Here is a 15,752-nt window from a genome sequence, read left to right as displayed (position 1 = left end):
ATATAGGCTAATCAGGTCTAGGAGTACAGTTTACAGAGGGGAGTACTCACTTTCACGTAGTACACCCTGAACTGCATTTTGCAGAGTAGCAAGACTCTGGCGTTTGGACTCACGCCTAGTATAATCATCCATGGGGTTCGTGTTTTGTGCTGTCCGTATGTCTTTGTGATTGTCCCTCCTTCCAGTTCATCTTACCATCATTCACCCTCATTTCCGCAATTACCAAAAAGTGGAAGAAAAGCGAAGTAACGTCAAACAAATCAATGAAGTTACAGTGCGATCCGAACCACTGTGTGCCTCCGCCGGGTACCGAACCCGGGACACCTCGATCACAGCGACAGAAAATAAAGAAAATATAAAACGGATATGTTCAGGCAAAGCACGTAAACTGCTCTAAGGCAGAAAATTATAGATTATTCTATGCAATTATGTTTCTATTTAGTTTCATGCGGTGTAGAGTTGAATTTTAATAATAATGAACATATTTTACTTTTAAATGTTTATTCTCTAAATTATCTGAAAGGCAAAAGGTCAACTTATTTCGTGGTGGATCCTTCTGGATCTTGGGTCTCGTCGTAGAATTTCCCTTGTCTCCTGGCCAGCATCCTGCACGAAACCAGCGTACCGTTGTCGCGTCCAAAAGGCATCACCCTTCGGTGACACCAGCTGTGACATGACATGGCCATTGTCGCATCATTTTCGCGTCCCGACCTCCGACCTTAGCAAGTAGGGCCGGGTCAGCTGCGACGTGGCTGGCGATTCGTTAGCGTGGAGTTTGATGACATGCCACGCAGACGGCGTTCCGGAAAGTTTCCACATTGATTATGCAGACGTCTCCTCCTCTAGCAAGCGGGCTGCGCGAAATTCTGGTTTTTCATTCCATTTCAAGTTGATGTTTTCGCTTCCAACTAACAAATTCGCCGCGGAAAAAAATCTGGTCTCCCCTTACACTGGATTTGTAATGCTGATGTAGGGTCATGTTTTTGGTGCCAAATTCCAACTTTAGTTTTCATTTCATTTCATGGACCAGCGAGGTGTTCCGTCCCTCTCCACTGCTCATCCATCCAGTAAAAGCACGACATGTATTTTTAATGCAATTTGAATCCGTCCAGCAGACGTTATGTAACATTTTTCCCTCGGTTTTTCACAGGGAGTGTTAATGAACAATTCGATTTTTTGTTTTGGAACTTCAGTTGAAGGCTGACCTAAACTCAACTGGAGCAGGTGTAAGCGGACAGAAAAACTCACAACCTCCAGCAATATGCTAGTTTTATTTTTGCACTCGGAAACAAAACCTTTTTTTACATTAATTTCCTCCATTAAATGAGGTAAGTAGAAAAAAATATAATTCTTATGATATACTAAAACACAATGATACATTCAGTTTAAGATCTATTGCCCACTGCTGAAAAAATATTAAGGAACAGCTAAATAAATATCTCGAAGCATACACTCCTGTTAGGAAACTTCTCACTTTCGCGATGCTTATTGAAACAGTTGAATGCCCCCCCTGTGTCTCAAGTAATATCTACTCTAAAAATATTCTACCGCACCAGCGTAACTGGTGGCAACTTGGTAGTCACCCCAATTGATGCAACTTGGTAGTTACCGCAATTGATGCCAACTGAGTAGTCTCTGCAAATGATGGCAACTGAGTAGACTCCGCAAATGGTGGCAACTTGGTAGTCTCCGCAATCGATACAACTTGGTAGTCACCGCAAATGATGGCAACTTGGTAGTCACCGCAATTGATGCAACTTGGTAGTCTCTGCAAATGATGGCAACTGAGTAGTCTCTGCAAATGATGGCAACTGAGTAGTCTCCGCAAATGATGGCAACTTGGTAGTCATTGCAAATTATGACAACTTGGTAGTCACCGAAACTAATGGCAACTTGGTACTAATCGCAAATGATGGAAACTTGGCAGTAGTCATCGCAAATGATGGCAACTGAGTGGTCTCTGCAAATGATAACAAATGAGTAGTCTCTGCAAATGATGGCAACTGAGTAGTCTCCGCAAATGATGGCAACTTGGCAGTTATCGCAATTGATGCAACTTGGTAGTTACCGCAATTGATGCCAACTGAGTAGTCTCCGCAAATGATGGCAACTTGGTAGTCATTGCAAATGAGCAACTTAGTAGTCTCCGCAAATGATGGCAACTTGGTTGTCACCGCAATTGATGAAACTTGGTAGTTACTTCAATTGATGGCAACTGATTCGTCTCCGCAAATGATGGCAACTTGGTAGTCATTGCAAATGATGGCAAGTTGGTAGTCACCGAAACTTGGTAGTCACCGCAAGTGATAGCAACTTGGATGTCATCGCAATTGATGGCAACTTGGTAGTCACCGAATTTGACGGCAACTTGGTATCACCGCAATTGGGAGAAACTTTATAGTTTATAGCTACTACAATCTGTGGCAACTTGGTTACTACCCAAATTGATGACAACTTGATAACAACCACAATTGATGTAACATAATGCCTAAAATGTTAAAGTTCTCTATAATTGATATTGAGTGACATTTAATGATTTAACAATATACCGAAGTAGGTGCTCAACGATGCCAATCCTACATTAACACCGCAGTAAGTGTTCTGTTATACCAGGTCTGAGTATTTATAAGACCACACTTGGCGTGGAGTCGGCCGGAGTGCGGTGTTAGTCACATCACATCCGCAATGGTCAAGATTGTAAATGTGTGAGGCTCTACCCCCACATTCCCCACATGACTTCACGGCATGTAGCATTGTGCAGGGGATACATTTCATATCATATACGTGTGTGTGTGTGTGTGTGTGTGCCCACATGTACAAACGAACTTGTAACAGAAATGTTTTCTTTGTTTGGTTTCACAAATACAAACGTGAAGTTAAACATTGCATTTCTAAAGTCTATTCACAGGACGGCATGCTACTAGATTTAGAGCCGCAAAAGGACAGAAGAAACGCTTTTGGTTCAAGGAAAATGATATCCTCGGCATCCGAACTTGACACTTTACACACGTGGAAAAAGACTAATCTCTTCACCCTACTTCACTTCCGAAGGGAAAATTATTTTCCGATCCGCTGGTCCCACCTTCCGAACAGCTTCAACCGCTAAGCACAATCCCCAAGCGAGTGCAATGATAATTTCTCTTCCATTTTCTCCATTTGCCGTAGGATTACCAGACCTGGACGGAAAGGAAAAAAAACCTTCGATTTGGTTCCAGCTGTTTCATTTCAATAATGGTCTGTCCCTTCGATTGTGGGAAGAAGACTCGGCGAAGACGTTGAAGAATGGAGCAGAAAATAGGATTTTCGATGGCTGAGGTTAGGGACCCTTTGAGGCGAAGCTGGAAATCAAGCGGTTTCTCTGAAAAATGATCTTTAATAATGAAATTAGACGCTGGAAAACCTTCTCATTCTTTTTCTACCTTAAGCAATCATATAGGACGACATTCAAATGTCAACCTCTCTCTCCAACATAGCACATCCTGGATTGCATTTTGAAAACTAATGAGGCTCTGGCCAGGATAACCTTCTGTGAGACTTATATCTTGTCCTGTCCATGCATGTTTGTGATTTTCCTTTCATAGATTCATCTCATCACAGTTCATTCTTATTCACAATTAGACAAAAGTGGCAGAAAGCGAAATAAAATAAAATAATTTATTCGTCCATTGATACAACACAGCCTGTATACTCTGTCCCGGAATCTATGGAATAAGTAGGACATACGTTGTGTATGAATCGCAACCACATTGGCTTAACTCTCACGGTGTCTTTTTGTAGAATCATACTCTTTCCATATCTATCTCTTGTAGTTAGTTTCCGGCAAAAGATAATTTTGTGTTGCGTTGTTGCATACATACAGGAGAAGATGGCTTGTAGAGTAACTGTCAATTTTAATGCACTCTCCTATGCATTTTTGAAAATGGATAACCTGTAATCAAATTTGATGCACATGAACATAAGAGCAAAGGAATATCATAAATAATTCCATGTGATTAGTAAATTCGCACTGTGAACTTACTCCAAACGATTTTTTAATCAATTTTTCTTTGATTATGAAAAACTAAATATGCTGACCAAGGCAGTAATTTATTTTATTAAAAAAATAAACTAAAACGTAACGTTTCAACCTTCTAGCAAGGTCTTCATCAGACTCTGTATCAAGTACAAAAGTAACAAGATACACAAAAAGGGCATTATATATACACAAACATTACTCCCTCCAGACTATTAGAAAGTTGTTAGGAACTTTCTAGCAGGTGGCTTTCACTTTCCAACTGTACTTTCACCTAAAAGGCTAAACATAATTACTTTCATATAGAATGTGAAGAGATATTCATATAGAATATCTCACGCTCTTTTTCCTTCATTTTTCTCCCTTCTCCTCTCCTCTTTCTCTCTTGTCCTTTCCACTCTTTCTAACACCTTCTTCCATTCTTTGTTTAACTTCAGTCCCCCATTCCAGTTCATTATGTCTTCTTCACCTTTCTTCTCTATTTCCTTGGCTTCCTTCCATTTTCTCACTAGCATTCTCTTCTCCCTTCCTATCTGCTTAGCCTCATCCCACTCTATGTCATGTCCTGTTTCTCTCGTGTGTTTAAATATTGCATTCCTCTCTCTCTTAAGTCGTACATCATCCCTATGTTGTTTCAACCTGTCTTTCAGCCTTTTTTTCGTTTCTCCTATGTACACACTCTGACATTCTTTACATTTCACTTCGTAGATAATCCCTTCCTCTTCCTCTTCTCTGTTCTCCTTTTTCTTGCTTGCATTCTTCGAAATTCCTAAGATGCTTCTCCCTCCCTTCCTGTAAGTTTTAATTCCCGCTTTCCTAAGCACTTTGCATATCTTTTCTGTGGTCTTCCCCAGGGAGAAAAATGAAGGAAAAAGAGCGTGAGATATTCTATATGAATATCTCTTCACATTCTATATGAAAGTAATTATGTTTAGCCTTTTAGGTGAAAGTACAGTTGGAAAGTGAAAGCCACCTGCTAGAAAGTTCCTAACAACTTTCTAATAGTCTGGAGGGAGTAATGTTTGTGTATATATAATGCCCTTTTTGTGTATCTTGTTACTTTTGTACTTGATACAGAGTCTGATGAAGACCTTGCTAGAAGGTTGAAACGTTACGTTTTAGTTTATGTTTTTAATAAAATAAATTACTGCCTTGGTCAGCATATTTAGTTTTTCATAATCATGGAAACAAGGCTTAATGGTGTTACACTTTTTCTTATTCTCTGTTGTTTTTCTGTCACTTTTGAATAATCGCGACGGTGAGGATGAGTGATGATATGATGGCATTCATGAAGGGACACACACAAACACCCAGGTACGGATTCGAACCCGGAACCCTTGGTGTCGTAGCGTGCTGTGCTAACCACTCCGCCGCCACGGAAGTCGGCTTATTCCAAACGACAATAGCAAGGAGACAATGTATGGGACTTTAATTTGGGAAGTGATATTAAAGTATTATTCACAGATAATTCCAGTACTTACATGCAAATTCCTGGTTGAAATGCCTATTTCTCCATTATCATAGTTCATTTCTACGTATAGTTTTTATTATGGGTTCACCTATCTTAATTGCTCTCACACCATTTTATACGACCTTAAAAAATCTGTAATCTTTGCTTAGGCTCTCACAACACTCTTCACCCTTCGGCCAAAGGTCAAACTACACCGCTACCGTTGGGTGGCGTACGAGCACAAACACACGGAAATAGCTCGGTGCGTATCACAGAGACCAGCATACGCTAAGTGAACATGATCGCGGACTTCCGGTACAGGATTTCTCCACTTATTCAAGCCGCACGCAAATTCTGCAGCAAATGTTTGCAGAGCAAATACAATCTACCCTTGCACGTTGCTCTCAGCGACGCTTCCATTTCTCTTCCGCCCCGCTGCATCTCTCTGTGTATGCGTGGTTGGCGCTCTTTCTTGCCCTGGGAACTGCCAAAGCTTTGCTGTGTTTATTCATAAACTCACATTTCCACTAACGTTCTGCATTGAAGTTACCCGACACAAAAACATAATTCTCTCTTCGTTGCATGTGCTACTGTTATGACCGTTGGATAATTTTCGTCGTGAAAACCTACAGATAAGATCAATGAGGGCGCCAGAACACAGTGAATGGGGAGACACAGGGGCGGGAATATTTTCTGAGGGAGCAGTCACGCTTAAATATACCCTAAATACCATGTGTATCTTACCTGAAAGAACATTTATATTTATTTAACCTTTGTCATTTGCTGTGGGGTGCAGTGCCGGTTGTAGTGCAGACACTGGTCGATATTTCATTAACGAATTTTTGGTGTTAACACTGCGTTTCCTGAAACTTTAAGTACTATGAAATGTCGACGACATCGTTCGGTCAGTCTCGGGAGAAATCCATCTGCACCCTGTACCCGGAATCTTTGACTCGAGAGGGCTCGACCAATGTACGTGTGACAGGGAAAGTGAGTGCATGCAGGGTACAAGCGGCTGCAGCTACCACTGCTTTCGCTTCGCCCACTCGCCTTCACCCCTTCTCTACCATTATGCGTGGCCTTACTCCAAAGATTCCCGAGATTGAGTGTACTTGTACTTTTTGGGTGAATGTAAACATGACTAATATCTACACACACTTCAGTCCAGAAAATCATATACAACTACAGATTTCTAATTAGAAAAAAATCCCCATTTAGTGATAAACACAATGGCATACAATTAATTACAGAACACATTGTGCAATAAATAAAATACATTACAATTAAATTTTCAATAGAAAAAAACATAATTGGCTTACAATCCCAAGGCAGGGAAACTTGTGTGAATTCTAGACTGCCCATGGTGACGTCATACAATATGGGCCATAGGACAGCTGTTCCTTCACGTAACAACGAGAAGGAAGTTAGGGACAAAATCTCTGGGTGTTCCTTGGCCTGATAAGCAAAGTCTCATAGCACAAAGCGTGGATCAGGTGTTCAGATTGCTGCCGCGAAAATATATCTAGGAATTTCTCCCATTTGACGCCGAAACAAATTACACTAATTTGACCGCTTGGGGTCCTGGCAGCCCCCAAACAGCTTGGCAGTCTACAGATGTCACTTGTATCTCTGTTTCCCCTTGTTTTTTTTCTCTCCTTTTATTAGAGTCCCTCGAAGAGACATATAATTTGGTGTTCCTTCGTTATGATGGAACGACCTGTCAAGGTCCCCCAACGTTCATAAGGCATTTCCTGAAACGGAGACGAGCCACGGAAGAGAGAAAACACATCGGCAACAATCTCCTTAGCTCCTCCAGTGCAGATGAAACAACCAATCATCCCAGGCCTCCTCCTCACCCTCCGATTCTTGTTCCCAGCATCCTCGGAGAATGGCAGCTTCTCCCCCCCTTCCGCACCTGATGAGAGATCTTCAGAGAAATCTGCCGGGAAGGACAAGGAATACAGTGCAAGGGGAGGGATGAGGAGGGGAGATTTTCACTTCCCAGATGTCACCTTTTTTGCCTTTTCATTCGTGGCATAAGAGGAAAGCGTGCGGCTTTTCCAATAATGAGGTAGACACAAATACCTGCTGTGAAATTCCAAATACGACGTGCTTCGTGGATGAAATGGAGGCGTACAATGGTTACTGAAGCACGTGATAAATGTCTCTGGGATTGGCTCATATCTTCCTGAGGAACGATACCATTCAAAAACGTATTTGAACATTTAGCCCTACAATGAAAACAGCCTATATTAGCAACCTTTGGTTAGAACGACAAAATACGACCAGCGAACTGATTAATGTGGCAAGTATTCTTCAAAAAATACTATTTTCCATATTTTAACATATTTTAGTTATTTTTACATATAATTCCCATATTTTTTAACATCATTCAACGTATATTCTATATTCATGTCACTATTACTACATTTCCCATTCTTGTGTTAAATACCAGAGGTTTTACGTTCATTTGTGTACTGTTCGTTTTGTACTAAGTCTATCTTAAAGCTTGACAATAGACAACACATCTGTCTGTTATTTTAACATTGTTGTCAACAATAGAGAATGCATACTCAAGCGTTCACCATGAAATCCATTGTTATTTTAAAGATACTCCCATTATTTCATGCGATACTGGACGCAGTTTCAGTCAATATAAACCTGTCTTTAGGGACAATAGGACGGGATTCACATTACAGCACTTAAAAGAAAGTTTAGTAATACATTATTTTGTTAACAGAAAGTAAAGCATATTTTGTGTTTGAACTATGCATTACAGTTCGTGTCATGTAAGCCTAATGCATTTTATTTAGCTACATGAGCCGCTTGCTTAATGAAAATTGTCATCTTTCTTTCCGTATTTAAAGTCGCGGTGGCTCAGTCGGTAACGCGTCTGACTACCATGCTAAAGGTCCCGGGTTCGATCCCCGGCCGGTTCAAATCCGTGAACTTTTCTAACGATGGAAGCGGTCCCGGCGCCCACCCAGCGTCGAATAACATGGGTACCTGGGGGAAACCCTGGGGGGGGTAAAGGCGGTCAGGGGTGTGATGCTGATCACATCACTCCCACTCACGACTGGATCAAGAAAGTGTGGGGCGTTACCCCCACACTCCCTATACGCCTTCATGGCGTGGTGCTATGCACAGGGGAGCACTTTACCTTTACCTTTTTTACTTATATTTACATATCCAACTCTCTATTAGTACAAATAAATCCATTCCCTGTTTATGATCATAAAGCATTATTGAAAACGGCCCTCGTGGCGGAGTGGTTAGCACATCGCGTCAGGTGTCCCGGGATCGAATCCCGGCCTGGGCATGGATGTTTGTGTGTGTCCATTCATCAATTTCATCACATCGTCACTCATCCCAAAAGTGGCACAAAAGCGAAGTAAAATAAACCAAATCAGTCAATACTGAAAAATGAAGTCAAGAGTGTTTTCTTGTAATGGGTCACACTTATTAGGTCGTGTATCGTAATTTATAGGATTTAGGAGCCTCCGTGGCCGAAATAAGAATAAGAATAATAAGACAACACCACTTCTACGACTATTTCACACCAAATCATCACTAAAGTTTTGCATTGAAGTTTTCATCTGTCCACCACCATTGGTGCAGTTTAGCGAGACGAGGAAATTTTGTCTAGTCCTGTAGCAAAACTATTTGAAGACAGAGTGGTTCCAAATCAGGAAGCACAACTACGAAAGGCTTCAATACAGCCACATATCCACTCAATAACTCCTGATTTGTCAACAAGAGACCAACATGATTGGCACAGCAACGACTTCCAAGTTCGATCCATCACATCAAACGCTCACGGCAGAGTACATAACTAACCTCTCCTCCGAGCCTGACATGAAAGGGGGAAATCGTTTCCGGTACGTCACAGGAAGAGGAAATGAATTTTATAACCAGAGAAGGGGTAGGTAAAAAAATATTTGTGTTCACGGGAAAGGCACACAAAAAGGGGGAATCATAGAAAAAGAAATAAAAAAATTACGACATGCAATTGGGAGTTTCTGAACATCAATTATTAATGCGTGACATAAATTTCCAAGCAATTACAAGCGAGGCTCCAGCTCCTCCTAATTTATATGTGCAGGTGCGTCATCAACGTGATGACGTAACGGACGGACAGAGAGGGCGTTGGACACTGACGGAAGTTCACAGTATCTTGAGGTTTACGCAGCATACAATTATGACGGTTGCCGAATGATTTTTTCAAAGCCTCAAGCATTCGAGGAATCTGGTTACAGCACTTGCGTGTCCCATGTTTCCCCTTCCGTGCAATGTACATTGACCAGCGTAACCTGTTCATTTTTTTTCGTTCTTCTACCCCTGGGAAATCACGCCTGACATTTCAGACTCCATGCGTATCGAGTACATTTTCCACCCACCGTGCTATTATCATGTGCCTGTCGCTCACCAATGCTGCAGGGATTGTGCAGTAAAGTTTGAAGGCTCAGGAATACTTACTGTTAAACTGTTAGATGATAGGAAAACCCGTATGAAACGCAAAGAGAGAGAGAGAGAGAGAGAGAGAGAGAGAGAGAGAGAGAGAGAGAGAGAGAGAGAGGAGGGACGTAGAGGGAGAGAGGGTGAGAGAGCGAGGGAGAGAGAGAGTGTGTAAGAAAGAAAGGGAGATGAGAGAGGGGAAGAGAATGAAGAGCAAAAACAAAGGAAGAGAGACAGAAAAAAAAACGTTTTTCAAAGTTTATTTAAGACCACTTTATACTCATACTCATCGACGAGGACTCGAACCCGGGTCTCTGATATATTGTACCATTAAATATACCAACTTTTTAAGGTGCAGACTTAAATTTTTCGGTGCTATTTAATTACACTTCATTCAATAGCGCTTTTTCCATTTTCGTAATTTTCTCTATAATTTCTAAACATAAATAACACATTTCTTTGCCAGTTATTGATTGGTATATTTTTTAATGAAGGGCCATGGTTTGGCCGAGACATTAACCGCAATCTTATACGTGCTCAGTCACTGAGAAGGTTTGTTTATGATCGGTAGAAACTTCTCTCGTAATAGGATTGATGTTTAGTGGATGTTTAGGTGTATGCACCAACGTAGAGAGAATATTTCGTTGAAAAAACTACATCCCATACTATGACGTAATCTAGGGTGACCAGATTTACAAAATGGAAAGAAACGGGACACTTGTGGCAGGCTGGAACATTTCGGAAATATTCGATCTAGCCATTTTCTTTATTATTTCGTTATTTCATGAAATTCTGCATTAAGTGTCTAGTTTTGAGGAAATAAAACGTTTCCGCGTGTCCGTTAAATTGTATAAATTAGGCCTACTTATTTAACAAGTTCGTAACGTTAAATTGTTTAGTTACTTAACACGTCGATAATATCATTATCAGAAATCACATCGGAGCATCATCACATGTTTAGAAATGGGAAGAAAAAAGTTATATTCTAGCAGCTAGAATCTGGAGACCGGAAGAATAACTCACTGCCACCTATTGAAATATACATGAAAACTTATGCTAAGCGAGATATCGAACATCTAAACCTCGATTAGAGAACTATATGAACAAAGGTCTTCATATTCAGGTTAAGGGAAAAACGAAAATGAAAGAAGAAAATGTTCTTTTTAATGATTAAAGCAATGCTATATAAAGAACGGTACGTTTGGTGTCCCATTTGCATTTTTATCAGGACACCGGACAAGAAGGTAAAAAATGGAACGTCCCGCTAAAAATAGGACGTCTCACCCTAACGTATTTACACATTTGCAAGCGAGAAAGAACTTAAGTTTTAATATAAACACAAAAATAAAATGACAAATGCGTAAAACAACACCCTTGAGTGTAGTTTACCACCATGAATAATACCAAATCACGGTGACTCGACATATCTTAAAAGGTACCGGGATCGAACCATGGGATGTGTTACTTCGGCTTCAGTAAGGTATGCGAAGCATGTACAATTAACATAATCTGAACACACTGAAATGAAAGGTGGCGCACACACAGATTGGTTTACGGTTACGACTCAACCGGTATGGTCATTTTCAATAAAAGGGGTTTACCTGTCTCGTCCAGTAAGCCTCGTCAGATAGGTGGTCCTTAATCTCACACACACAGAAATTCTGTTTAACTGGTTGTCGATAACTTAGCTCCAAATGACATCTCCCTGTTCTCCAAACGTTACAGTCTAAAACTGAGTGTTCCTCCTGAACTTTAAACGAGAGACCCACTCCGAATTTTTCTGTAAGATCAACCCTTACTCTCTCCCAATCTCCCAAGCAACAACTGAGCTCTCAATCTCTCAAGCAACAACTGATCCTATCTCCCAAAAACAACCACTTCTTAACCTCTCTCCTGCCCCAAGCATTCGGTCATTCCCCTCAATTCACTTTTCCTCCCTTCTCCTCTTACCATTCAACGCTCCCAACAATGTACAATACCTCCTATCTCAGTTGGCACATTCTTAACTTTTCTGCCAGCTGTAGAATGACTGAACTACACAGGAATGCTTAAGGATGATACGAATGTGTTCCTTACTCGAGTAAAGCCAAGTATAGGACATATGAAGATCATAAAATCGTCGAATCTGGAACCACTAGTATTCTTAGCAGGGAATCTCGTAAATGAAACTTCAAAAGAACAAATATATTGAATGACACAGTCGAGTCAGCTTTGGACACACAGATTTAGTTAAAGAAAGTGTTTCATTTTGAAAAACTTATACACCGATTGTGTCGTTTTAAAGGATGTCCAAATATAATCAGATGAGTAATTTTTTTAATATTAGAAGTCAGACCAGTAAAATATTTATAAATTAGAAATGTAACTTCATTATGTGAGATAATTGCAAACAAAAGTACAGCATACCAAATTCATTAGCTTTAGCTTCATTTTCCCCTCAAGCGTTGCTGAAAATAATTAATCATATATTTACTTTAAATAATTCGATCCTTCTTTTGTAAAACCTCAAGGTGTAGTACAGAAAAGTAAAATCTTTATTTCCTGCCATCTATTGTCGTTAATTCAAAGAATTACTTTTTACAGAAAAGTGAGTTTGTTTCGGAAGCATACCCAGTTGATATTTGTGTAAATATTGTGGATGTACTCAACATGAGAATGACAACGAAAATGTATATTAGCTACTGTTTTCAAAATAACGCCTATAACGTGTCATTTGGGTGAGGAGAATATTAGTATATTTTGACTTTGGAATTAGTTTTATTTATGTAGGAGTACAAGCATGCTGGCATCAAACAAGGCAGTGTAAGTGTGCTGAACAGGGCCGGATTAAGACGAAATTGGGCCTGATGCACTTACATACTGTGACTAATATATATATATATATATATATATATATATATATATATATATATATATATATATATATATATTAATGTTTTTTCTTGTTTTTTATTTATTGTTATTGTGATTATGATAATGTACCATGAAATGATTATGAGAGGTGCGCTAGTGCTGCTTACTTATATTTCTGTTTTTCGAACCTTAGCAAGCGCAAATTCTTCGATCGCGTCAGTGAAGTCAAGGCTGCGCACCAGCTCATGCTCAATGCTCATAAGCGCCAGCATGCTTAGCCTTTCCTGCCTCATTGAAGACCGCAGCTCTCCTTTGACTATTCCCAACTTTGAGAAGCTCCGTTCGCCGGAGGCATTGGACAGTGGACACCATCATGCACAGATAGATGCACAACGCAATCTCGACGTTTGGAAATGTCTGAGAAAGATTCAACGATGACAGAAGACTGCACATGGTAAGCTCTGCCGATTCGTTCACAGTCACCGGTTTCTGAGTGCGCATAAATGTAGCAAACTGTACCAGCTCAGCCGCCAGTGTGTCTTCCACGTCATCTGGATACGTGGAAACGAGATTCTTTGCTTTCTCCTCGATCTGCTCAATGCTCAATGACGTTAGCTCCGAGAGAAATCCGAATGTTTTACAAATATCGTCATATGCCTTCATCCGCTTTTCCAGTTCAGCTAACAGACTGTCGATCATGACCAGATACGTCTGAGTTTTGAACGTTTCCCTTTGGCTGAGATCTGCTTCGTTTGCAGCTCCTTCATCAGGCATTCGCTTTCGCTTACGGCCTCGACGATGCTCATCTTTGCATTCGCCGTGTTGAACACTTTCGGTAGCCATCTGCTCAAACACGTCAAATCTATCCCGTGCAAACTGAACCGTGTCGACCAGTGATGCCATCAAGCCAATTGCCGTATTCATTCCGACTGTAGGATGTTGGAGGCTAATGCTCGTACTGTTGAGACGGCCAAGGATATCGTTCCAGGCAGTCGCCATAACTGCTGTCTCAAGTTCGTTCATCTTGCGTGAAAATCCCGCGCTCTGGTTTCTCGTATCTGCCTCCTTCTCCTTATCTGCCGAAAGCTCATCCAGGACTTCCTGAATGCTCTTCCACCCAGGCCGCCGTTAGGGAACGCGAGGCTCTGTGCGAACTATATCCGCGAGGTCCTTGTATTATGAAATGTTAAAATATCGATAACATTTCTTGTAAAATTATTCTTTAACGCCGACCTGGTTATTACAATTGTGTAATTATTACCTATTGTTAAGCACGAGCGCGCGTTCGCAGTATCGCCGTTTAGCACCAATAAAATGTAAAATTTGGCAACCAGCTTTTCTTAATGACTTTTGCTGATTGAGACCTAATTTTAGTGATACAAGCTCGAAATTTTTTTCTTATTCTTTGTGTTCGCAGGCATGTACTGTAAATTTACCCTTGTTGTTGATATGATTTTTTCTGCCAGAAAACGCACTAAATACGGAAAGGGGGGTCATGACAGTGGTGGCAACTTGTGTGCGTTTTTTTTAACAAGTTTATAGGATGCTGGTGCTTCCAATTAAGTAACTTATCTCATATAGCCTGCATGTGTGTATTATTTTGACATACTTAAATATATCCAAAATTACTGAAATCATAACCAAAGTGACCACGACACGAAGATAGTGTTACAAATATTTGTATAAAAAATACTTAACATATAGGCTATTGTTTGCTTACTTATAGAATGAAATATGATATGAAAATATTATTTTATGGAAGATGCAAATTCACTACAGTGTCAAAATTCAATGAAATGTAAAGAAAACAATTATGTTATTGGATATGATTAAATATTGCTACTTTTTTAGTTAAAGTATGAATATGATATTAAACATTCCCGTTTTTGCAATTAAATATAATGAACGTCAGATTGATTGATTTGTTGTTGTAAGTCCACTTTATGCCCAGAGAGGCTAATCGGTACTGAACCTACAGTTTAAAGTGAGATCCGAACGACTGTGCCATGTGTCTCCACCTGGTAACGACGTACATCAACTAAATGAAAATGTAATAGTGTTATATACGATTTTGTAGGACACCTATACTTCAGACTAAGGAAGAAAAATTGAAATATATATAGTACGTCCCGCGAATATTTTATGCCCCAGGCCCCGTAATGGAAGATCATGCTCTGCCAAATACTTAATGACATGTGGGCCTAGTATTCGTTTCAAAGCCTCACGCTAATGCTGCTTTTCCTGTGAAATTCACAGCCCCTGTTTCTCATCAATAGTTATGTTTTTCTGCAGTCTAAATTCACATTCGGTTCATTTTTTAATGCATTAAATTTGACTTTCTGATATTTCAAGGTTTTGTAGTCGATAGCTTAAATGCCTCCAGGGCCGGATTAAGACGAAATTGGGCCTCATGGTGCATACCGTCGATTGTTTTGTATACAACTAACTTTCAAGGTGAAAATTTTACTACCTGTTTCTAGGCGTCCGAAATTGGGGCTCCAAATTTCATTCTAAGATTTATTTTCAGGTTAATATAGCAAAAGAAAACTGTTCACCTTTCGGAAAATTCTCGCCTGTTTTCATCTGGGCCTAATGCTGCAGCATCAATAGCACCCACCTTAATCCGGCTCTGGTGCTGAATAGGTAATTTACATGAGCATAAATGTAAGTAATGGATTATGGAATCAGATTGTTGCTTTTTTCCTGCACCCAGCAAGTCCTAACATCATATGAGTTGTCATGTCGATGTCTGCGGCCATATAGGGGTAAACCTTTGTCTCTCTCTCGGGTGTAGTGTGTAGCGTGCAGTGTGGCACGTGGGAACGTAGCACGCTAACGAAAGAAAGGAAGCCGTGGATAGAATGGTGCCAACCACGCCAGAGCGAAAACATGAAAACTAGGAAAGACGACATTTGCGAGAACAAAACGAGGCACCTCAGCAATGTCTTCCACATATATCAGAATATGAAAGTAAGAAGGAGC

The 15,752-nt window shown here is 40.3% G+C and overlaps 1 protein-coding gene across 1 annotated transcript in view; it reads right to left on the bottom strand.

The window, feature by feature from the left end:
* Positions 1-211, bottom strand: part of LOC145995367 (zwei Ig domain protein zig-8-like) — a 112,270-nt gene extending 112,059 nt beyond the window's left edge. Inside the window, exon 1 of the mRNA XM_083131973.1 lies at positions 196-211. Within this exon, the coding sequence (XP_082988099.1) occupies positions 196-211 (16 nt within the window). The remainder of the gene's footprint in view (positions 1-195) is intronic.
* Between the last annotated feature and the right edge of the window lie 15,541 nt (positions 212-15,752).

The sequence above is a fragment of the Lepisma saccharinum genome, chromosome 11 (assembly GCF_977018435.1).
Source record: "Lepisma saccharinum chromosome 11, izLepSacc3.1, whole genome shotgun sequence".
NCBI classification, from domain to species: Eukaryota; Metazoa; Arthropoda; class Insecta; order Zygentoma; family Lepismatidae; genus Lepisma; species Lepisma saccharinum.
Note: the sequence above shows the minus strand (reverse complement) of the source record. Positions and strands in the feature narration are given on the sequence as shown.